The following is a 24936-nucleotide window of genomic DNA, read 5'->3' on the forward strand; positions in this document are numbered from 1 at the left end:
GGGGCTGCCCCCCCTTTAGGGTTTTATTAAGTATTCTCTACACCCAAAGTGGGCCTCAATCTCTCAACCTAGAGATCAAGAATTGCATGCCAGCCAGGCTCCCCTGAGAAGTTTTTTTTTTTTTTTTTTAAGATTTTATTTATTTATTCATGAGAGACAGAGAGAAAGGCAGAGGCACAGGCAGAGGGACTCGATCCCACGTCTCCAGGATCATGCCCTGGGCCAAAGGCGGCACTAAACCGCTGAGCCACCCAGGCTGCCCTCCCCTGAGAAGTTTTTAAAGAAATTATGACTACTTATTCAACTTTACTTAAGAGTGTTTTGAATTATTTTTCTTGAGCCCATTTTACTTATATCTTTATAGAAATTGATCCATCTCATCTAAGTTACTGGATTTGTTGGTGTGCAGTTGTTCGTAGTATTCCATTAAAATTATTTTTATTTCTGTAGTTTGGTATTAATGACCCATCTTTCACTCCTGACTTTAGTAGGTTGAGTTTTTTTCTTGGCTAGTCTAATTTAAGGTGTGTCAATTATGTTGATCTTTTCAAAGAAAAAACTTTTGGCCTCATTAAGGTTTTTTTTCTGTCTTTTTAAATCATCCATTTGACTAATTTCTGTTTTATTTTTTATTTCCTTCCTTCTGCTTGCTTTAGATTTAGTTTGCTTTTCTCTTTATAGTTTCTTTTTTTTTTTTTTTTTTATTTATTTATGATAGAGAGAGAGAGAGAGAGAGAGGCAGAGACATAGGCAGAGGGAGAAGCAGGCTCCATGCACCGGGAGCCCGACGTGGGATTCGATCCCGGGTCTCCAGGATCGTGCCCTCGGCCAAAGGCAGGCGCCAAACCGCTGCGCCACCCAGGGATCCCCTCTTTATAGTTTCTTATGAAAAGTTTTGTTATTGAGTTGAGGTCTTTTTCTAATATAAGCATTTACGTAAATTGCCCTCTAAGCACAGTTTTGGGAGCATCTCATAAGTCTTGGTGTGTTTTGATTTTGTTTTGTTTCATCCTGAAGTATTTTCTAATTCTCGTGATTTCTTTTTTGACACGGTGCTTACATATTTAGGAGTTTGTTGTTTAATTGCTGCATGATTGTTAATTTCTCAAGTTTCTTTCCTTGTGATTTCTAATTTCATTCCAGTGTGGTTGGAAACTGGATACTTGTATGATTTCAGTCCTTTTCAGTTTATTGAGACTTGTTTTGTGTCCTAAAATGTAGTCTATCCTGGACAATGTTCTGTATTCTGTTGTTGTTGAATGGAATGTTCCATGTGTGTCTCTTAGGTCTAGGGAATTGTTCATGTCTTTGATTTCTTTATTGATCTTTTGTCTAGTTCTATTCATTATTGAAAGTGAGGTATTGAAATATCTACCTATTGTGGAATTGTCCATTTTTCACTTTTGTTTGGCAGTTTTTACTTCTTGTATTTTGAGACTCTGGTGTGAGGTACATATATGTTTATAATTTCCCTCTAAATGCTGCTTATTACATCCCACAAATTTTCATATGCTGCTGTTTTGTTTTGTTTTATTTTTTTTCTCCAAAATATTTTGTATTTCCCTTGTGGTTTTCTTTTCTTTCTTTTCTTCTTTTACTAACGATTTTATTAATAAATATATTTTACATTTACATTTTTCAAATATTTGGTACTTTTTAAGATTCTTTGTTTTTGATTTTATAATTGTGGTCAGAGAATATATTCTTTAAAATTTTCTTTATATTTATTTAGACTTGTTTTACATTTCTGCATGTGGTGTGTCTTGGTAAGTATTTCATGAAAAATTGAAAAGTATATGTTTTCTTCATCTCTTGTGTGAGTAGTTTGTTTTTAAAGTTCATGAGGGCTTAACTGCTCCAGCCTTTTTAGCTGCCCTTTTTTTTTTTTTTAACACACTTGCAATTTTATTTTTTCTTTGGCGTTAGAGTTGAGGGGAAACAGAGGTTTTGGCTGAGAAATAAACTTCTTTGCTGAAATTACATACTGAAAATTTTAAATAAGTAGTAGAAGATGGAGAAGATAGGTAGTTGGTAAACTGGGACCTAAAGTTGCTATCTCACTTCTGCCACCATGACTTCCTGTTATAGACCAAATTATAATAGGGAAGGGAGCTATTCTTTATTTTGCTTGTTAAAGTCTAGGTAAGACATGAAGGGGGAAGTGCCCTTGCAAGCTTCCAAGAATGAGAGGCACAAGTCCATTTATTCTACTGTCTCTATCTGAGGTACAATCCCTAAGACTACTATGAAAGAGTAGAAGGTAGTTATATGGACTCAATTTGCTCCCAGACTTTTTCCAAAGCTTAGCTTAGCTTTGTTTTGCTCTGCTCTGCTCTTCTCTTGCTTTGCCTTGCCTTTTTAAGATTTTATTTACCCATTTGAGAGAGAGAGAGAACATGAGCAGTGGGGAGGGGCAGAGGGAGAAGCAGACTCCCTGCTGAGCAGGGAGCCTCTGCTGGGCCACACCCCAGGACCCTGGGAATATAGCCCTAGCTGAAGGTAGGCGCCCAATGGACTGAGCTACCCAGGAGCCCCTCCAGAGCTTTTCTATCCTCCTGTCATTGATGAACAAGGCAAGGGAAGACCAAGGCCATACCCACGATGGCCCCTTCAGATTTCCAGAATAAGTGTTGTTCTATCAGAGCTGAGCAGCAGCTTTTGAATTCATTCCTCTTAGATATATGACTTTCTCCCCATACCCTGTGGAAACACACTTTGGTGGGTTTAGCCTGAAAATTAGAACATGGAGCATATTCTTCCGCAGCAGCCAGCACAGCAAATTTGAGGTGCTCACCAACAGCTTCTCTGCCCACATAAGAGCCTCTGCTTGGGAGAGCTTTAAGATGAAAGCACAGAGCAACCAGCAGAGGTGGCTGCCCTGGGGGAGGCCATGCTTCCCTGTGCCCATAGGCAGGGAGTGCTTAGTGTTGTACCTTTCTGGACAGAGGGACCTACTTGATTGGCCTCATGCCTCCAACAGCCCTCTGGCAGGTTCCAGGTCAGGGCTGCAAAATGCTAGAATTGCCTATCAGGGCACAGGCTTTATTGGCATGTCCTCATGGCCATGGGGAGAAAAGCCAACACACATTTGTTGGGTGGGGCTGTGAGCTTACTTGCTCACACCTGCATGGCCCTCCAGAACGGCATATGGTCTGGCACTGCGTCACCTCTGGGGGCCTTCCTTGTCCAGCCATCTTGCCCCGTGGAGCCTTTTTAGGCATATCAAGTACACCTTTTACAATTCACTGTTGGGATGGACAAAAACCTACTTTTCAGGTCCTTCTTTAAATGCTCTTGTCTTTTTTCCAGTAAATGCCTGCTGGTTATTTTTAACTTAAAGGACCTTTCTCCTAAGCTTTCCCAGGACTATCTTTTTTTTTTTTTTTCCCAGGACTATCTTCATTGTTTTCATGGGGAATGATCTAGTATTTTATATGTACATTATGATATGTATACTTATCTGACAGACTTTTTGATTCTCGTGGGCATAGGTTATAATTTTTATCCTTAATGTTCTAGTAGCAGGTGACCAATAAGTATTTAAGTTTTAAACAAGTTTAAACTTGCTGAGACTGGATTTACATATATATATATATATATGCTTTTAGTTTTTTAAGACCTATATTATATCAATGTATTATTTCATAAGATTTTATCATTTCCATTTAATGATTTTGGGTTTAAGATAGATTCGTTCTTGGGTATTTTTTTTACAAATTTTTATAAGTATTACAGCAATTGGTTAAAAACAGTTTTGAGAAATTCCCTCTTGCATTTTCTATATGAGCATTTTCCTTTTCTAAGGAGTGCTGTGCTCGGTAACTAAGGCATTAAGTCAACATTTATGCACTCTAAATAGGGTTTTAAAGTAAATAATACATACCTTGAATGATAAAAACACCTTTGAAGTTAACATGGACTGTGTAGGAGAAAAGACAGTATTTTTTTATTTTGGGATAGCAACTTAAAACTGAACACTATTTGCTGACAGGAAAAAAAATAGTTGTTTGTGAAGATATTTAGGGACTCCTCTGGTGAATCCTTTGAGTTTGGGGTTTTTGTTAGAGTAGATTTTGTATACATAACTTTCTAAAAGTTTCTAACTTTTTTTTCTGTGACTGTTATATTGAATTGGTAAAGACACAATGTCTTAAGCTTCTTAATTGGTCGGTGAAGACTCTAACCTTTGCCAGGAATTTCTGCATCTTTAGGAGTTTAGAATGCTTAAATGGGGTTAGACTTTTCTGTGAATGCCTTCACTGTTGTTAGTAGCATTATTTTTCTTTGCACTTTAGACTTTTCTAATTCCTTTTTCATTTTGAGGCTCAGGATGGTAAATGAATGTATTCTTTATACAGGTGAGAAAACAAGTGACTATAGTTTAGCTATGATTGAAATAGATTAGAATTCACATTTCTTAATTCTTAGTTTGGTAGTTTTTATATTCTGTTTCAGATTCTAATTTAGGGTATGTACTTTAATATTTGTGTCTTGATACAGTTTTGTCAGCCATTAATTTTCTCATCGAGAAAGTAAGAGTTCCAAGTGGATTGTCTCATACTTTCTTTCTAGTGTGAATTCAATTTTTAAAGTATCATTATGGGGGCGCCTGGGTGCTCAGTTGGTTAAGCATCTGCCTTCAGCTTAGGTCATGATTGGGGTCTTGAGATCGAGCCCCACTTTGGGCTTCCTGCTCAGCAGGAGTCTGCTTCTCCCCACCTGCTGGTGCTCTCTCTTGCTCTCTCTCTCTCACTTTCTCAAAGAAATAAATAAATACAATCTTTTTTTTTTTTTAAAGTAAAGTATCATTATGTGTGGTAAGATCAAATGATCCTATAAATTGAATGATCCAGGGGTGCCTGATTGGCTCAGTTGGTTAAGTGTTTGCCTTCAACACAGGTCATGACCCCCAGGGTCCTGGGATCGAGTTCCACATCGGGCTCACCACTCAGCGGAGAATCTGCTTTTCCCTCTGCTCCTCCTTGCTCATACTCTCTCTCAAATTAAGTAAAATATTTTTAAAAATATTGAATGATCGAACTGCTCTTCTTACACTTGTATGATTGTTGATCATTAGAATCATGCTCATGTAATTCATTCATTCACTGAGGATTTTTGCACTGCATTGTGAGCTCCAGAAGTCAAAAACCTTCCATATGTTGTTTATTCTTTGCTAGGTACTTAACCTAGCCCAGTGTCTTGAATATGTTAAGTGCTTAATAATTATTTGTTGAATGATTAAATGAATGATAATGTCAGCATGAGTGGTGGCAGCATAGTGCTGTGGAAAGAGTATGCACATTTATGTATGTATGAATGAGAGAGAAAATCTTAAGCGGGTTCCATGCCTGGCACAGAGCCCAACACAGGACTTGATTTCACAACCCTGATATCATGACCTGAGTCAGAACCAAGAGATGGATGCTGAGGTGCCTGGGTGCCTGTAAAGCATCTGCCTTTGGCTCAGGTCATGGTCTCTAGGTCCTGGGATTGAACCTCGAGTCATGCTTCCTGCTCCTAGGGAGTCTGCTTCTTTGTCTCTCCCTCTGTCTCACCCACTGCTCATTCTCTCTCTCTCTCTCTAATAAAATCTTTATAAAAAAGAGAAAAGAGTTGAATGCTTAACCTTTGATACTGAGCCACCCAGGCACCCTGATGTTACTCCCATTTTTATTAGATCATAGGGTATAATATTTTAGAAGTTGTTGGAAAGGGTGTAATATTTTAGAAGTTGTTGGGAAGGTAAAAGTTCAAAGCAATTTTCCACTTAAAAATGTTGGTTTCTTACTTTAATCCCTAGAGACTTGGAGCAAGAGATTTTTCTTACATAAGCTGGCATGTTTGGGTATGCTAGGTTTAATTGTAATAACCTTTGTTATTTTTCTCTTACAGTTTTATATGTGGCACTCATAAAAGATGAGGCTGAGAACACGGAAGGCTTCTCAGCAATCAAATCAAATTCAAACACAACGCACTGCTAGAGCAAAGAGGAAATATTCAGAGGTTGATGATAGCCTGCCTTCAGGAGGAGAAAAAACACCGAAAAATGAAACCGGCTTGTTGTCTTCAATTAAAAAATTCATTAAAGGAAGCACACCCAAGGTAATGGTTTTACCTTGTACTTACATCATTAAAATTAAAGTATAGATTGTTTTATTTAAGCATGCAGAGATGAGAAATGTATTGCTAGTAGATTAAAGAAATGTCTACATTTTGTTACTTTAAGAGTAATAACATGAACAACATTTTATGGCCATTCAGGAAAGCATTATTTATTCTATTTAACTGATCCATTTAGCCTTCTTTTTTTTTTTTCTTTTTAGCATAGTATTAGGAAAAATAAAATTTTTCTTTATTTTATGTGAGTTTCTTTTACTTCCATTTTTTCATATCAAAGAAAATTTAAATTTTCTTGTTAATATTTTTAATACAGTGTCTAATTAGTGAAATAAATTCTCTGAATTCTAACACGTGTATAATGACAATAGTATTACTTTATTAAAGAGGAAAAGTTATTAAAGACAAAATGATCACATGCTCCACATTCATACTTTGGACCAGCTTGATCTGAGGAAACTCATATACCCCTCTGAATCTCAAGAAAACAATAGTAAGATGGGACTAGTTCTAACTACTTTTTTGTTCATAGTTGTTTTTACATTAGATGGCAAACAGAAAAAGGAGTTTGAGAAATTTTAATATACTCTATAAATAGTGTTGTTATTATATAATGTAGACATTAATGAAAAATACAAGATTTTGGTTAAAAAAAGAAAGAAACTTGATAGATAGGTTTTTCCTCTGTCTTCTGACTTCTGTTTATATTCTTTTGATCTGGGCATTCTTCTCTTAATTTGGCACCATAGCATAGCATATCATGCTTTTTTATCCCTTAGTAGTAAGATCTATCTTTGTTGGTTAGCAAATTTTGCCCATGTCAACTACACATTCAGGGTTTTCCTACAGAAATTTTTAAGTTTCTTTGTATAAATTTCAAAATCTTGCAATTTTCATTAATGTCTGCTTAAAGGTTTAAATAAGATAGGGCCAGTAAAAACCTGTTTGCAAGCTGACCTTTTATTCACGAATTTTGAGGGGCAAGAATTTTCCTCCAGCTACAAATTCATTTAATTGTACTGTTAATCATCTAGATTTTTTTACTGTATTCTATAAGGTTATTATGAAAATTAGTATTGGAATGTCTTGCTAAGATCAAGGTATACTATTTGTTGTTTTTCTCCTCCCAGGCTACTAATCCTGTTAGAAGTTAAATGATTAGCTTGTCATGTATTATTCCTCTTGAGCTTATACTGTCTTCTAATTGTTGTTTTTTTATCCCATTGTCATTAAATCATCTCTTTGATAATATATTCTAAAGTTTTATTGAGAATCTGTACAATGCTTTCTTATGTTCAGTATCTTAAGTATAGGTTGTTTATTTCAAAATTTGGGTAGGAGTTGGCAAGTAATGTTTATTGAGTATATTTGTTAGGTGCTTTATATTTAGTAGTTCCTTAACTCCTATCTTTTGATATTTTATAGAAGAGAAACATTTAGGCGTAATGAATATAGATAACTTGTACAATGTCCGTAACAACAATAATTGTAATAAATGTCCAGGATAAAAACGAACAATAAAGAACAAATAGAACAGTAATTACTATCATTTATTAAACAGTATGTGTCATACACTGTTCTCGGTGTTTTAAGTGTAATAACTTCTGTAAGCTGTATGGACCATATAAAGTAGGTGCTATCATCTCTACATTACAATCTCTATATTACAGATAAGGAAACTAAGGCACAGGAAGGTTAAAGAACTTGTCTAGGGTTACTTAGCTTTAAGTGGCAACACTGGAATTGAAACCCAAAAGTTTCAGAGCCTGCACTTTTAACCCACTATGCAGTACTGCCTCTACAATAAGTGACAATGCTGAGAGTTAAACCCAGGTACATTTGACTGTGATACCTGTGCTCTTTATCCTATACCATTCTGTCTCAGAATAATGAGACAGAAGCTAGATAATGTCTTAATAGCATCACTTATCTTGTGTAAGCATTGAAAATTTTTCTTGATTAAAGCAAATAAGAGTACAATCTTTTATACTTTGTCATTTATATTTATATTCTATCATCATTTTAAAGCTTCCTAAAGCTTATTTTTTTTATAGGATGTTTCCCCCCTAGTATTTTTTTGCATCTATCTTCATCTTCTGTCTTTAGTCTGACTGGATGATAAACTACATTTCTTATCTCCACAAATGTCCTTTTTAAAACCAAGTCTGATAGACAACTCCCTGTGCTGCCTTTTTTGTTTCTTTGGTACCTTTCCCTCTTTGTGTCTACTTTTGGACTTTTCAATTTATGTGGCTAGAATTGAACTTTTTAGACAAGCCTTCTTGCTTTCTCTTTTGAGCTGTAGTCCTTTCTAAGGTATCTGACATTGCTTTTATGCCTGTTTCAGGAATCTTTTTGAAATGGTCTCATATCACCCTCCTTTTTTGCTCTACTGTTAATATTATGATTTCTAGGATTAGTGTCTGTTGGTACTTGCCATTTTACCATCACTGACCCATTTTTATATTTTTATATTGTTAACAAGTTCTAGTCTGTATTCTGGTCTTAATTTTGGTTTTTTTTGGTTTTTTTTTTTTGTTTTTTTTTGTTTTTTAAAGATTTTTTTTATTAATGATAGTCACAGAGAGAGAGAGAGAGAGAGGCAGAGACATAGGCAGAGGGAGAAGCAGGCTCCATGCACCGGGAGCCTGACGTGGGATTCGATCCCGGGTCTCCAGGATCGCGCCCTGGGCCAAAGGCAGGCTCCAAACCGCTGCGCCACCCAGGGATCCCTGGTCTTAATTTTGTATAAATTAGCCATGAGAATATTTAGGTAAACCAAACATAGGTGGTTAATTTATGAATATAAGTGTGTATATTAGTTTGCTAGGACTGCCATAAGAAAATACCAGAGATTGAATGCTTAAACAATAAATGTTTTTACAGTCCAGAAGCTAGAATTCCAAATTTAGAGTGACAGCAAGTAGGTTTCTTCTGAGGCCTTTCTTGATTTGATGGCTTCTTTCTTGCTGTGTCCTCCCATAGTTGCCCATCAGTCCTTTGTGTTATCTGTGCTGTAATCTCTTCTTGTAAGGACACCACTCATAACTGGATTAGGGCCTACCTTAATGAACCCATTTTAACTTAATTATTACTTAAAAGCTGACTTTGTAAATATGGTTATGTTCCATGGTTTAGGGCTTCAACATATGAATTTAGGGATAGGGAAGGGGACACAAATTCAGCCCATAACAGGGTAAATGAAATCTCTGGTCTCTTTCAAATCCAGGTTTTGTGATTGAAACATTTACCACTTCTCTGATTTCGGAATTATGAAATTGTCAGTAAGAGCACTTAGGAATTCTTGACATGCATTCTTTCTGCATTTAGCAAAATGAGATTTTTTTTTAAAGATTTATTTATTAGCGAGAGAGATCAACTGGGGGGGACAGAGGGAGAGGAAGAGAGAAAATCAAGCAGACCTTAATGGAGGGCTTGATCTCATAACCCCAAGGTCATGACCTAAACCGAGACCAAGAGTCAGACACTTAACTGACTATACCACTCAGGGGCCCCAGCATAATGAGATTTCTTTCTTTCTTTTTTTTTTTTTAATTTTTTTTTAATTTTTATTTATTTATGATAGTCACAGAGATTGAGAGAGGCAGAGACACAGGCAGAGGGAGAAGCAGGCTCCATGCACCGGGAGCCCGACGTGGGATTCGATCCCGGGTCTCCAAGATCGCGCGCCCTGGGCCAAAGGCAGGCGCCAAACCGCTGCGCCACCCAGGGATCCCCATAATGAGATTTCTGATATATATTTGAAGTGAAAGCCTCACAGCTAAAATATATTTATTTTATATCAGAAATCTCTCTACTCCTTTCCAAATAGATGGTTACTGAAGTTTTCCTATAATAAAATGATCTTTCCTCTCTTCTTATCTAAATACTGTTATGCTCTTGTTAAGGGTCACCAATTTGTATATGGTTATAATTCTAATGAAATAATCAAATCCTTACCTGCTACATTAAATCAGTGTTTTAAGATCTTTTAAGTATAACCCTCAGAAAGAAATCTATCTTTTACTACATTCATACATGGGCAATAGAACTCACCCTTAATATATTTTATGTGCTCTGATTTTTATTTTCTGTTTCTTCTTCTTCTTCTTCTTCTTCTTCTTCTTCTTCTTCTTCTTTTCTTCTTCTTCTTCTTATTTATTTATTTATTTATTTATTTATTTAAAAGATTTTATTTATTTATTCATGAGAAACACAGAGAGGAGAGAGATGCAGAGACACAGGCAGAGGGAGAAGCAGGCTTCATGCAGGGAGCCTGACGTGGTACTTGATCCATGGTCTCCAGGATCACGCCCTGGGCTGAAGGCAGCGCTAAACCGCTGAGCCACCTGGGCTGCCCTTTTATTCTCCTTTTAAAGGTTATTTTAATACTTTAATTTCTTGCTCCACTGGTGGGTTGTACCCCTTGTTTTAAAAACATGTTTAGATGAAAACTTTGTTTTCTAAACTTTGTACTACTACCAAGCTTCATGGTTTCATTTGGAACATTCTTCCTTCTTACAAAAGTTAACATAAGCCAGTCTCTCTAGATGTCTTCTTTAATGACTAGATTAAAAAGTACTCTACCATTTATTATGGAATGAAAAAAATTAAAAGTTCAGATTGGATGGTTATATATACATAATCATAGCATATACCAGATAACTAAAATTTTACTTATTTTTTTCCTGATCTGTAGGCCTTTTACCTCTATTTCTTTACTTATTGCTTTGGTTAGGGCCTCTAGTACAAGGTTCTGAGAAGTAGTGAGAGTAAATACTTTTTCTTGTTGCTGATTTTAGAGGAAAATAGTTGGTTTACCATTAGATATGATGTTAACTAAGTGTTATTCTTAGTTATCCTTTACTCATTTGAGGAAGTGATTATTCCTAGTTCACTAAAATTCTTTTTTTTTTTTTTTTTAATTTTTATTTATTTATGATAGTCACACAGAGAGAGAGAGAGGCAGAGACACAGGCAGAGGGAGAAGCAGGCTCCATGCACCGGGAGCCTGATGTGGGATTCGATCCCGGGTCTCCAGGATCGCGCCCTGGGCCAAAGGCAGGCGCCAAACCGCTGCGCCACCCAGGGATCCCCCACTAAAATTCTTATGTTGAGTTTTGTCGAAGACTTTTTCTCCACCTATTGAGATGGTCTTCAGATTTTCTTTTATTCTTTTAATATGGAGTAGTGCAGAAATATTTTTAATGGAAAACCAAACTTGTATTGCTGGATTTGATTTATTGTGTGTATGGGTTTTTTTTTAAAGGGATTTTTACACATCTGTGTTCATGAGAGTTTTGGCCCGTAGTTGCCTTGATTTTAATATTTCCAGATTTTGGGATCAAGATTATGCTTGGGCCATAAAGCAAGTGAAGAATTGTTCCCTCTGCTTCTTATTTCTGGAAAGAACTTATATTGGCTTAGAATTATTTTATCTTTACATAAGTAGTAGAATTCTTTGTGAGAGCTTTTATTGTAAATTTGATTTTTGTAATATATATGAGACTGTTTAGCTTTTCTATTTTTTTTTTTTATTGTGAAAAAATTTAGATTTATAGCCAGCTGTACTCAGTTTAGATGATCCCAATTTTGCTGGCAACATCCAAAGCATCATAGTCAGGAGCCAGTCGAACATATGCTTTCTTCTCTCCATCAGTCCTGATCAAGGTGTTGATCTTGGCCACATCAATGTCATAGAGCTTCTTCACAACCTGTTTGATTTGGTGCTTATTGGCCTTGACATCCACAATGAACACAAGTGTGTTGTTGTCTTTTATTTTCTTCATGGCTGTCTCAGTAGTCAGGGGGAACTTGATGAAGGCATAGTGACCAAGCTTGTTTTTCTTTCTTTCTTTCTTTCTTTTTTTTTTTTCCAAGCTTGTTTTTCCTGGTGGTGCTCTTTTGAGGATATTTGAGCTGCCTCAGAGATGCAGGGTCTTGGGTTGTCGGAATGTAGGTGACATACGAATCTTCTTTTTTTTTGTGACTGCATGCCTTTCGGCACCTCTTTCTTAGCTTTCAAAGCCTTTGCTTTGGCTTCGGCTTTGGGAGGGGCAGGGGCTTCCTTCGCCTTCAGAGCCATCTTCATGAAAGGGCACTTTTCTGTTTCTTATTTCAGTTTTGGTCATACGTGTTTTTCAAAAAATTAGTTCATTCATCCAAGTTGTTGAATTACTTGGTATAAAGTTTTGTGATATTTACATAAATATCAATGTCTGCTGTATCTATAATGATGTACCTCTTTTCATTCCTGATATGGATAGTTTATGATTTATCTTTGTTTTGATGTATTACTAGAGCCTTTTTAGCTTCATTACTCTTTCAAAGAATCAATGTCTATCTTTGTTAATTTTCTCTTTTCTTTCCATTTTCTATTGATTTCTATTTGTTTTTAATATTATACTTTCTGTCTGATTTAATTTTACTTTTTTAGTTTCTAGAAGTGGGAGCTTAGATAAGGAATCAGTAAACATTTTCTGTAACTATTTCAGATAAACAATATTTTAGACTTTGTGGAATATATTGTATTACAGCTACTACTCACCTCTTCAGATAATACATAAATGACCGACCATGACTTTGGACACTGATCTGAATTTCATATAATTTTCTTTTTTTATTTTAAATATTTTATTCACTTATTCATGAGAGACACACAGAGAGAGGCAGAGACACAGGCAGAGAGAGAGAAGCAGGCTCCATGCAGGGAGCCCGATGTGGGACTCGATCCTGGGACTCCAGAATCATGCCCTGGGCCAAAGGCAGGCGCTCAACCGCTGAGGCGTCCCTCATATAATTTTCTATGTCATCAAATAACCTTATTCTTTTGATCCTCCCCAACCCTTCCTACATCCCCATTTACAAATATAAAAAAAAAACATTCCTGGAGTACCTGGCTGGCTCAGTCAGTAGAGCGTGTGATTCTTGTGGTCTTGGGTCATGAGTTCAAGCCCTTTATTGGGTGTAGAGCTTACTTAAAAAAAGTTTTGAAAACAAAAACAAAAAACCCATTCCTAGCTTGCTGGTCATCAAAAACAGCTTGTTGGACTTGGCTTCTGGATTGTAGTTTTCCAGCCCCTTGTTTACTTAGATCGTCGATATTACACTCCCCTCCAATATAATTTTTAAAGCTGTGAATTTCAAAGTATTATTTTCCCATACATTCTGATTGTATATATTTTTAAGTTTTTATTTTAATTTCAGTTAATATACAGTGTTATATTAGTTTTAAGTGTACAGTACAGTGACTCAGCAATTCCATATATACATTACCTGGTACTCATCTGATTATATTTTTATTACCTTTTTTGTGGGTGTGTATGATTTAGTCTCTGACCCATGGACTATTTAGAAATGTGTTGTTTAACTTCCAGATTTTTGGGCAATTTTTAGATGTCTTTTAATTGTTGATTTCTAATTTAATATCATTGTGATTTATGAATATACTGTGTATGATTTCATTTATTTGATTTTTTTTTATTTCTTGATTTTTTTTAATACTTTCTAGCATGTAGTCTATGTTGGTGAGTGTCCCATGTGTATTTGAAAAAAATGTGTGTATTCCAGAATTATTTAGTGCAGTATTCTGTAACAATTAGATCTAGTTGGTTGATAATATTTCAGTCTTCTGTGTCTTAAACTTGTTTTATTAGTTACTACGAGAGGGATGTTAAAATCTCCAACTGTTACTATGAATTTGTCTACTTTGCCTTTCATTTCTACCATTTTTTTTCTTCATGTGTTTGAAGTTCTCTTGTTAGGTGTATACACGTTTTTGATGAGTATAAATTGTTCTTGTTACCACTGTGAAATGTCTCTCATCTCTATTAGTATTTGCTTTAAGATTTTCTTTGCCTAGGGACGCCTGGATGGCTCGGTGGTTAGGCACGGCTTTCGGCTTGGGGCATGATCCTGAAGTTCAGAGATCGAGTCCCACATCGGGCTCCTTGAGAGGAGCCTACTTCTCCGTCTGCTTATGTCTTTGCCTCTCTCTCTCTCTGTCTCTCATGAATAAATTTTAAAAATCTTAAAAAGATTTACTTTGCCTAATATTAATATAGCTACATAATTTTCCCAGCATTTGCATGATATAGTTCTTTCCCTCCCATGAATAAATATACTCTGTGTATTTATATTTAAATTGACATGTTCAGTTAGGTTTAAAGTGAATATTAATATGGTTGAGTTTATTAATCTTATTCTGTATCTATCACATTTTTTCTTTATTTTTCTGTTTTTCTTATCCTGCCTTCGTTTTCACAGACTAGTTATCTGTTAGAATTTCTTCTATTTCTTATATTGACTTGAAAAATTAACTTTATGGAGGGACGCATGGGTGCCTCAGTGGTTAAGCATCTGCCTTCAGTTCGGGGCATGATCCCAGAGTTCCGGGATTGAGTCCCACATCAGGCTCCCTTCTGCCTATTCTCTGCCTTCTCTCTGTGTGTCTCATGAATAAATGGATAAGATCTTAAAAAAAAAAAAAACTTTATGGAGTTACAGTTATACACAAAATACCTGTTTAAGATATATAGTCACAAATTCTTAACATATTTATACACTAATGACCAAAAAGTACCTTTACAGTCTTTGCAGACAATTTCACAGCATCACCCTAGGCAACCATCAATCTACTTTTGTTATAGATCTCATAGAACTTTTCTAGAGTTTCATATTCATATGACTGTAATCATTCAGCATCTCTTGTATCTTTCACTCAGCATAAAAGTTTTGGGCTTACTTGTATTACTGCATGGATTCATTACTTTTATTCACTCCTCCACCTAGAATTCTATTGTATGAGTGTACTGCATAACATAATTTGTTTATCCATTTACACAGTTTTTGGTTTTGGTTTTGGTTTTTTATGAATATCATGAATAAAGTTGCTATGAATATTTGTGTTGAGTCCATGTGTGGACCTATATTTAAGTTAAAATTGGGTAAATAAAGAAGATTGGTACTGCTGGGTCCTATAATAAATACATGTTTATTTTTTTGTGGTAGCTTTATTGAGACATATAATTAGCATGCCATAAAACTCACCCATGCAAGGTATAAATTCAGGAGCTTTTAGTATATGCACAGAGTTCTACAACTGTTACCATAATCAATTTTATGCCATTTATGTCATCTTCAGTGGCTGTCACCCATCAAGTCTCCTTTCTTCCCTAGCCCTGAGCAACCAGTAGTTGACTTTCTGTCCATATAGATTTGCCTAGTCTAGACATTTCATATAAATGGAATTCTACAATATATAGTGTTCTATGTCTGGCTTCTTTCACTTAGCATATTTTCAGTGTGCATTTGTGTTACAGAATATATCATTTCACCATTCTTTCTTATTGTGAAGTAATATTCCATTGTATGGATATACTCCATTTTTTCAGTTGATGGACATTTGGGTTGTTTCCACATTTTGGCTTTATGAAAATGACGGCTATGAACATTCACATAAAAGTTTTTTTGTGGGAATCTTTTTTTCTTTTTAAAAGGTTTTATTTGAGAGCACGATCACAAGCAGCGGGGGAAGGGCTTGAGGGAGGAGCAGACTCCTCGCTCGCTGAGCAGGGAGCCCAGTGTCAGACTTGATCCCGGGAGACCCTGGGATCATGACCTGAGCCGAAGACAGACATTGAACCAACTGAGCCACCCAGGCACCCTGTGGAAACCTATTACAGGATAATACGATAATTCTGTGTTTAACTTTTAAGGAATTGTAGGTTGTTTTCCAAAATGTCTGTACTATATTACAGTCCCACCAACAAAGTTGAGGGTTCCAGTTTCTCCACATCCTCAACAACACTTGTTTATTGTCTTATTAGTTTTAGCCATCTTGGTGAATGTGAAATAGTTTGTTATTGTGGTTCTGATAATACATTTTCTATTTATTCATTCATTCATTCATTCGAAACACAGAGAGGCAGAGACACAGTAGAGAGAGAAGCTGGCTCCCCACAGGGAACCTGATATGAGACTGGATCCCAGGATCCCGGGATCAGACCTGGGCCAAAGGCAGATGCTCAACCATTGAGCCGCCCAGGCATCCCATGATATACATTTCCCTAATGACAAGTCACATTGAGAGACTTGTCTTTTTTTTTTTAAGATATTATTTATTTATTCATAGAGAGAGAGAGAGGCAGAGACACAGGGAGAGGGAGAAAGAAGCAGGCATCATACAGAGAGCCCGACATGGGACTTGATCCAGGGTCTCCAGGATCACGCCCTGGGCTGCAGGTGGCGCCAAACAGCTGCGCCACCGGGGCTGCCCACGTTGAGAGACTTTTCATGAGCTTGTTGGTCATTGTAATTACTTCAAAGAAATGTCTTTTAAATCCTTTTTAAAAGGATTTTAAAACCCATTTTAAATTGGGTTTTGGAGGATGCATGGGTGGCTCAGTGGTTGAGCGTCTGCCTTTGACTCAGCTCATGAATCCCAGGGTCCTGGGATCAAAACCCACATGAGGGTCCCCACAGGGAGCCTGCTTCTCCCTCTGCTTATGTCTCTGCCTCTCTCTGTGTCTTTCATGAATAAATAAATAAAATCTTAAATAAATAAATAGGATTTTGGATTTTTATAATTGAATTGAAAGAGTTCTCATTTAGATACAAGTCCTTTATTTGATATATGATTTGCAGGTATTTCCTTCCATTCTTTCATACCCCTTTGAAGCACAAAAGTTTTAAATTTTGATCAAGTTCAATTTGTTTACTTTTGGTTGTTGTTGCTTATATTTTTGGTGTCATATCAAGAAGCTATTGCCAAAATCAAGGTTTGATAAAATTTTAAGAGTCTCATGCTCCACTGACTGAGCTAGCCAGGCGCTTGATAAAATTTTAGCCTTAAGTTTTCTCTGTAAGTTTTTTCTTATAAGCTGCTAAGTTTGTTTCGTATACGTTTTATAGTTTTAGTTCTTATGTTCAGCTCTTTCATCCATTTTGAATTAATTTTTGTAGGTGAAGTGAGGTAAGGGTCCCACTGTATTCTTTTGCATACTAATAATATTTATTGGTCCTACCACCATTTGTTGAAAGACTGTTTAACTTTTAAGAAACTGCCTAGTTGTTTTCCAGAATATTTGTACCATTTTACATTCTATCCAGCAATGTCTGACAGTTCCAGTTGCCCACATCCTCAGCAATATTTGGTATTGTCAGTCTTTTTAATTTTAGCCTTTCTATAGGAGTGGAGTAGTTATCTCATTGCATTTTTATTTTGCATTTCCCTGATTAATGAGGTTGAATATCCTTGCATGTGCTTATTGGCCGTATATGGATTTTCTTGTTGTTGTTTTTTTTTTATCTTTCATTTTTTTGGCTTTTAAAATTTTATTTAAATTCAGTTTGCCAACATAAAGTATAACACCCAGGGCTCATCTCATCCATATATGGATTTTCTTTTGTGAACTGACAGTTCAGATTTTCCCATTCGTGGGGAATGACTTCTTAACTTTTTTCTTGTGATTTCATTAGTAATCTCTTGAGCAAGTGGTTCTTAAACTTTTTGATCTCAGGCTCCTTTACCTCCTTACAAATTATTGTTTATGTGGGTTGCATCTATAAATATATCTCATTGGGGGATCCCTGGGTGGCGCAGCGGTTTAGCACCTGCCTTTGGCCCAGGGCGTGATCCTGGAGACCTGGGATCGAATCCCACATCAGGCTCCCGGTGCATGGAGCCTGCTTCTCCCTCTGCCTATGTCTCTGCCTCTCTCTCTCTCTCTCTCTGTGTGTGTATGACTATCATAAATAAATTAAAAAAAAATCTTTAAAATAAATAAATAAATAATAAATAATAAATAAATAAATAAATAAATCTCATTGGATAATAAAACTGAGGAATTTTGGGACACCTGGGTGGGTCAGCAGTTAGGCATCTGCCTTTGGCTCAGGGTGTGATCCCGCGTTCCTGGGATTGAGCCCCATATCAGGCCCCTTGCATGGAGCCTGCTCTTTCCTCTGCCTACTTCTCTGCCTCTCTGTCTCTCATGAATAAATAAATAAAATTTAAAAAAATAAAACTGAGGAATTTTGAAAATATTCATAATTGCAATTATAAACTCATTGAATGTTAATACAAATAACAGTTTATTTCCTAAAAACAAAAAGGAAATTAGTGGGTAGCGTGACATTGTTTATAATTTTGCAGATGTCTTTAATGGTGGCTTCATACAAAGTAGTTTTTATTGAAGTGTTTAAAGAAAACCATATTCACATGTATCTGTTAAAGGGAGGAGTATTTTAATATGCTTTTTAAATAATTGTGATAGTCTTTTGATACATATTGATACTAGACCAATGTAGTTTCTTAGGTTCTTGTTCCAAGAAGGAATTTGAAAGTGCTGCAATGATCTTGTTTTCAGTGTGCATTTGTGTTGTAGAATATATCATTTTTGTCTTGCACCTGGAGTGAGATGCTCTATGTATGATTTTCTAACACTGCACTGGTTATTTAGAAGATAGTGGTTCACTGAATTATGTAGATCTTTGACATGTTGATATATTTCATTATTCAGTATTTAAAAATCACATTTGTGAATATCCTCATTGATCTCAACAGCATAGTTGTTTGTTGTTGTTTAAGATTTTATTTATTTATTTATTTATTTGAGAGAGAGGAGAGAGAGTGCAGGCTTGCTTGCCAAGCAGGGGGAGGAGCAAGGGGAGAGGGAAGTAGGGGAAAGAATCTCCTTGCTGGGCAGCCCTCGTGGCCCAGTGGTTTAGTGCTCCCTTCGGCCCAGGGTATGATCCTGGATACCCAGGATTGAGTCCCACGTTAGGCTCCCTGCATGGAGCCTGCTTCTCCCTCTGCCTTTGTCTGTGCCTCTCTGTCTGTGTGTGTCTCTCATGAGTAAATAAATAAAATCTTAAAAAAAAAAAAAAAAAAAAAAAGGAATCTCATTACTGAGTGCAGAGCCTGACATAGGAGCTCTCTCTCACAACCTGAGATCATGACCTGAGCCAAAACCAAAAGTCTGAAACCAAGAGTCTGGTGCTCAACCAACTGAGTCACTCAGGTGCTCCACAACAGGATAATTTTTAAGTACTGGAAAGCTGTGAATTTTATGGTGCTGGGTCCAACTTTTCTAAACTTATGATTTTTGCTTCAAAGCTCTCAATTTTTTTAAATATTTTACTTATTTATTCATGAGAAACACAGAAGGCAGAGACACAAGCAGAGGGAGAAGCAGGCTTCTTGAAGGGAGCCCAATTGGGACTTGATCCCGGAACTCTGGGATCACACCCTGAGCCGACGGCAGATGCTCAACCACTGAGCCACCCAGGCGTCCCAAAGCTCTCAAATTTTATTGTTGGCAACAAAAAGTTTTTCTTGAAGTGACAGACTTGCTTTGTTCACTTTTCAGAAAATACCTACTTCAAGTAAAAATAGTTTTCCTTTGGAAAAGTTGTCTGACCCAGCTTATAATTAATTCAGACGCTTTTTCTTTTTCTTTTTTCTTTTCTTTTCTTTTCTTTTCTTTTCTTTTCTTTTCTTTTCTTTTCTTTTCTTTTCTTTTCTTTTCTTTTCTTTTCTTCTTTTTCTTCAAGAGAGGGAATCAGAGCAAGAGGGAGAGAGCGAATCTTAAGCAGGCTCTGTGCCTAGCATGAGCCCAAGGCAGGGTTCAATCTCACAATTCTGAGATCATGACCTGAGCCATGCAGATGCTCTCAGATGCTTTTTCTCAAGATGACTGTGGAAGCAGAAGTTTACAGCAGTAGTGTTTTATTATACTAACTATCCCATCATACAGAATGTTAGCACATATTTAAGGATTGAGATTTAATTAATTTTACAGCTTCAGTGGGGACATTATTAAGCCGAACTGTCTTTTCCCCCTACTTGTGCATGGCAGTAAATAATACAATGACTATTGAGTATCATTGTTTTAATGTGCTAAGTGACAGTAGTTATATCTATCATTGTTTTTGCTTAGTACAAATATTCATTACAAGCTATTTCAGGGTAAATTGAGATGCAAAATTATTCACCACTTGTGTTTGCTACTATGCATTCACAGTAAAAAAGATCTTTAGTGATTAGTTGATGTTAGTATCAGATAAATAGAGTCAAAACAGAAAGTTGGCCATATCCGTAAGGCAAAAGTGTAATTCTATAGACCAGATAGATATTAACTCATTTCCTGTATTTGCAGATAAGTTTTCAATTCAGTGAGTGACTTTGGGAAGTAGAAGGGGTTGTTTCTTTTATAGACTTTATCCAGGAGGCTTCCAGCAGTATACTGTGCAAGAGTTTATAAGTCTTTCAGATACTATGTACACTTTTTCAACCAATGCTGTATGAGAACTAACTCTTTAAAATATTTCATTGTTTTTATTTTTAGTTTGAAAAGCTGTAATGATTTTTGGCTTTTAAGGAACTCATCATGTGTACATTTAAACTATTCTTCTTTTTTAAATGCTGAATGACTGTTCTCAAATGATAGTGCAACTGAATCAGCACCATCACTTTATTTGAATATGTTCTATTACATAAGGCATGATAAGACAACTTAATGGTATTTATGCAGCCAAAGAGAAAATAGCTTCATCATATTCTCATTTGTAACTTACAGTATGATCCAGATTCTTTGGGGGTTTTCCTCCTTTTGTGAGTCAGAGAATTCGGATCAATCAGTTTCTGCCTCAGTGTGATAATAAATTGAAACCACACATCATCCAATCTTCCTTTTTTAATCCAGTAATCCATTCATAATTATAAATTTATGAATTTTACTTTAAACTATTACTAAATTTCAAAATAGCTATTTTAGATACAATAATGTTATTATTTTTTAAGATTTTATTTATTCATGAGAGAGACAGAGAGGGAGAGAGAGAGAAAGAGGCAGAGACACAGAGGGAGAAGCAGGCTCCATGCAGGGATCCTGATGTGGGATCGGTCCTGGGTCTCCAGGATCAGGCCCTGGGCTGAAGGCAGCACTAAACCGCTGAGCCACCCAGGCTGCCCAGAATTTTAAAAATTGAATCTGTTATTATTGCAAAGCAAAATATTAAGAGTACTCTTACTATATTTCCACAAATACATATATTAAAAAGTTAAGATTTCAAAATAGTAATTTACTGGATTATAATGATGCCACATAGATTGTATGATAGCAAGTATGACTGTTGAAGATAGCTGGTAAAGAGTACAGTAGTATTGAACACCAAGATCTTTTATATTTCCTCATATTTGCCTTAGTAGTGTTTATTCCTTACTGCAGGTTTAGGATCCCATCTGGTATTATTTATTCTATGCCTGAAGATCTTCATTTAGTATTTCTTGTATAGATCAGCTGGAAATGAATTCTGTTGTTTTCTGTCTCAGAATGACTAAAATGAACAGTTTTTTAAAAACTTGCTATATCTCTTACCAGCTTTCTTACAGCTTTATATCTGTATATACTGAGCCTATAGTCATTACCTACTATCTTTTAATCTTTATCTTAGTCTTAAAGGGTCAGCATATGTTCAGTATGTTTAATGCTTATCCTTAGTCCTCATGTCATTGTCTGCAGTCATTTTTGTTGTCTGAAGCTCATTTTCTATTAGATGCCCCAGGAAGTACTCATGGGAACAATATTCTTGCACGTTGATAATAGTACTCTTTAAGGCTGAAAATCCAGTTTTGCTGCATATAAAATACTTGACTAGAATTTTCTCTTCTTATTTTAAATGTTACTTCATTTTCTTCTGACAAAAAGGCATTACTGTTGAAGTTTGTTTTTTTTGTTTTTTTGGTTTTTTTTTTTACTGTTGAAGTTTGATGATGATCTAATTTTTTAGTTTATAAATGATTTTCCTTGAGTGCTCGCTTCAGCAGCACATATACTAAATGATCTTCTTTGGTCTCCAAAGGATTTTTTTTTCTTTAAATTATATGAAGTTTAGGCTGTGTCTTGTTTGTTTTATGGATTGATAGTTTTAATTAGACATATCTTTCAATATATAACACAAAATCATTTTCTTTAAAAGATTGGTTGATTTGAGGGAGAGACAGAGACTGTGAGTATAGGAAGAGGGAGAGAGAATCTGAAGCAGACTCTGTGCTGAGCACAGAGCCCAAAGCATGGCCAGTCTCAAAACTGTGAGATCCTGACCTGAGCCAAAACCAAGAGTCAGAAACTCAACTGATTGAGCCAACTGGTTGCCCCTAAATTCTTTTCTTTGAGGAAAATTTTCTAATATTCATTTTTTTTGCCATGCTTTTGGTTTCCTTCTTCAGGGACTACTATTTTCTTCTTCTTCTTCTTCTTTTTCTTCTTCTTCTTCTTCTTCTTCTTCTTCTTCTTCTTCTTCTTCTTCAAGATTTATTTATTTATTTATTCATGAGAGAGCGAGAAAGAGAGAGGCAGAGACACAGGCAGAGGGAGAACCAGGCTCCATGCAGGAAGCCTGACGTGGAACTCAATCCCGGGTCTCCAGGATCAGGCCCTGGGCTGAAGGCGGTGCTAAACCGCTGAGCCACCTGGGTTGCCCCCAGGGACTACTATTTTCTGCCTGTTGGATCTTTGTGTACCTTCATTATTTGTAATATTTGATGTCTTTTAAAAATTTCCCATTTTATCTTTTATTTCTTTTAAAAGTCATAATCTATTGTTTACTCACTTTTATGTCTATTCTTGTTCAGACTATTTCTGATATGATTTTTTTATTTCTAATTATTTTATCTGCAATTTGAATTTTTCTAACTTATGTGTCTCATTTTCTTAATAAGTCTTGTGTTTTGAAATAGGTTATAATTTTGATCTATTCTGTATGCATATTTTTCTAATACGCATTTCTAACATGCATCTGTAAAGATGTTATTCTTTGTATATTTTATTACAATAATTTTTGTGTGGATTTAACATCTATATTTGTTCATTTTTGTGCATTAGTTTTTCTGAATGTTTAGAAGGTAGTGTGGTTTAGGGTATCTTTTCTGTTTTGGTGTAATGTTAAAAAATATAGTGATTGCTTTTTGAGTTTTCCTGTCTCTTTATTACTACTCCATGTTTATCTGAAACTTCACTTTCCTTTTATTTTTCCCCCCTTTCTCTTTTTTTCTTTTTAAGTAGGCTCCATGCCCAGCGTGGAGTCCTGTGCGGGGTTTGAATTTTCCACCCTGAGATCGAGACCTGAGCTGAGATTAAGAGTTAGATGCTTAACCAACTGAGCCACCTAGGCACCATCTTTCCTTCTTCTCTGTTGTGCCTTTGTTAACTCCGGTTTGATTCCATTCCCAGTAGTTTCCCCTTAGTGTGTAGCCTTATTCAAGAAGAGAGCCATAGTTCGTCATTTTCAAGAGTTTATAGTAGATGTTTCATTCTCACCACGGACCCCTTTACTGTTAGATTAGAAAGCAGCTTTCTCTCCTCTCTTAAGATTGTCCTGTCATGCTTTCCATTGAATACCTACCTTTTTAGCTATTTTGGGCTTTTCTTATTCTCAGGTGTATCACACACCTTGCTGATCTTCTACACTAGTGCATGTGGGCATTCAGTGTATGACGGCTGTTGGGTTGTCCTTATCTGCTTGGAATTTAGGAGAGACAGAATCTTGTCTCCCAATTCACCACTGGGTTTTTTTGCCTCTTTAATTCTTTGTGTTTCCCTTGGGATTCAGACATAAGAACATACTACCTTCCCAAGATTTTCCTCTAAAAGCCTATTTTAGGGACAATTGTGAAAAATATAAATTCCAGAGAAGACATTACAGGGTTAATGAATTTATTAAAACAACCTGTACAGTAATGTAGGAATCTTGGTTTTCCTAGTTCTTTTAAAAATCATGCCACATTCAGAAATTCCCCAAATTATGTAGTTGAACGTTCAAGAAGGGCTAGAATCAGGTGATGAATTGTCTTATCAATGACTGCAGAACTTTTACCTTGATTTTAATAGCTTCCTCTTCCTACTTAGAGATGTAAGCTAAAATATTTTTACTTTATGTATTTATATACTTTATTTTTTTTTTTTTAAGAAAAGAGTTATTTATTTTAGCACAAGCAGGGGGAGAGTCAGAGGAAAAGGGACAGAGTGATTCCTCAAACAGACTCCCCTCTGAGTGCAGAGCCTGGCATCATGGGGCTCAGGGCTTGACCCTAGGACACTGAGATCATGACCTGATCCAAAATCAAGAGTCAGGGATCCCTGGGTGGCGCAGCAGTTTGGCGCCTGCCTTTGGCCCAGGGCGCGATCCTGGAGACCCGGGATCGAATCCCACGTCGGGCTCCCGGTGCATGGAGCCTGCTTCTCCCTCTGCCTATGTCTCTGCCTCTCTCTCTCTGTGTGTGTGACTATCATAGATAAAAATAAAATAAAATAAAATATTAAAAAAAAACAAAATCAAGAGTCAGAGACTTAAATGACTGAGCCACCCAGGCACCCCAAATATTATATGTATTTTTTTTTAAATATTTTATTTATTCATTAGAGAGAGAGAGAGAGAGACAGGCAGAGGGAGAAGCAGGCTCCATGCAGGAGCCCGATATGGGACTCAATCCCAGAACTCCAGGATCACGCCCTGGGCCAAAGGCAGGTGCTAAACCATTGAGCCACCCAGGGATCCCCTATTATATGTATTTTTAATTGACTGCAGTACAGTCTATTCTGCTACAGTAAATATGTGGTACTTGTGCAACATCAGTTAGCCTATAGACTCTTGGTAAACGGGAGAATAGTGTCAGTATAACATGGGTGGTGCATTGCTTTATACATGACTTTTTCCTAAACTGGACAAAGGGATCCTGAATTAATGGGAGTTGAAATTTGTAAAGATTTAGTTAGTTAGTTAGTTAGTTAGTTAGTTAGTTAGTTAGTTAGTTAGTTG

At 36.2% G+C, this 24936-nt stretch overlaps 1 protein-coding gene and 1 long non-coding RNA gene across 13 annotated transcripts in view; one reads left to right on the forward strand and one right to left on the reverse strand.

The window, feature by feature from the left end:
• The window catches only part of LOC112676016 (uncharacterized), a 109018-nt gene that overhangs the window by 32758 nt on the left and 51324 nt on the right, over nucleotides 1-24936 (reverse strand). The gene's annotated exons all lie outside the window — the stretch shown is intronic.
• CTDSPL2 (CTD small phosphatase like 2) overlaps nucleotides 1-24936 on the forward strand; it is an 88905-nt gene that overhangs the window by 22612 nt on the left and 41357 nt on the right. For all 12 annotated transcript variants that reach the window (XM_049104002.1, XM_025472953.3, XM_025472950.3 and 9 more), the window contains one exon: nucleotides 5893-6102. In XM_049104002.1, coding sequence (XP_048959959.1) covers nucleotides 5917-6102 — 186 coding nt within the window. In that variant the 5' untranslated portion in view covers nucleotides 5893-5916. The remainder of the gene's footprint in view (nucleotides 1-5892; nucleotides 6103-24936) is intronic.

The sequence above is a fragment of the Canis lupus genome, chromosome 30 (assembly GCF_003254725.2).
Source record: "Canis lupus dingo isolate Sandy chromosome 30, ASM325472v2, whole genome shotgun sequence".
NCBI classification, from domain to species: Eukaryota; Metazoa; Chordata; class Mammalia; order Carnivora; family Canidae; genus Canis; species Canis lupus.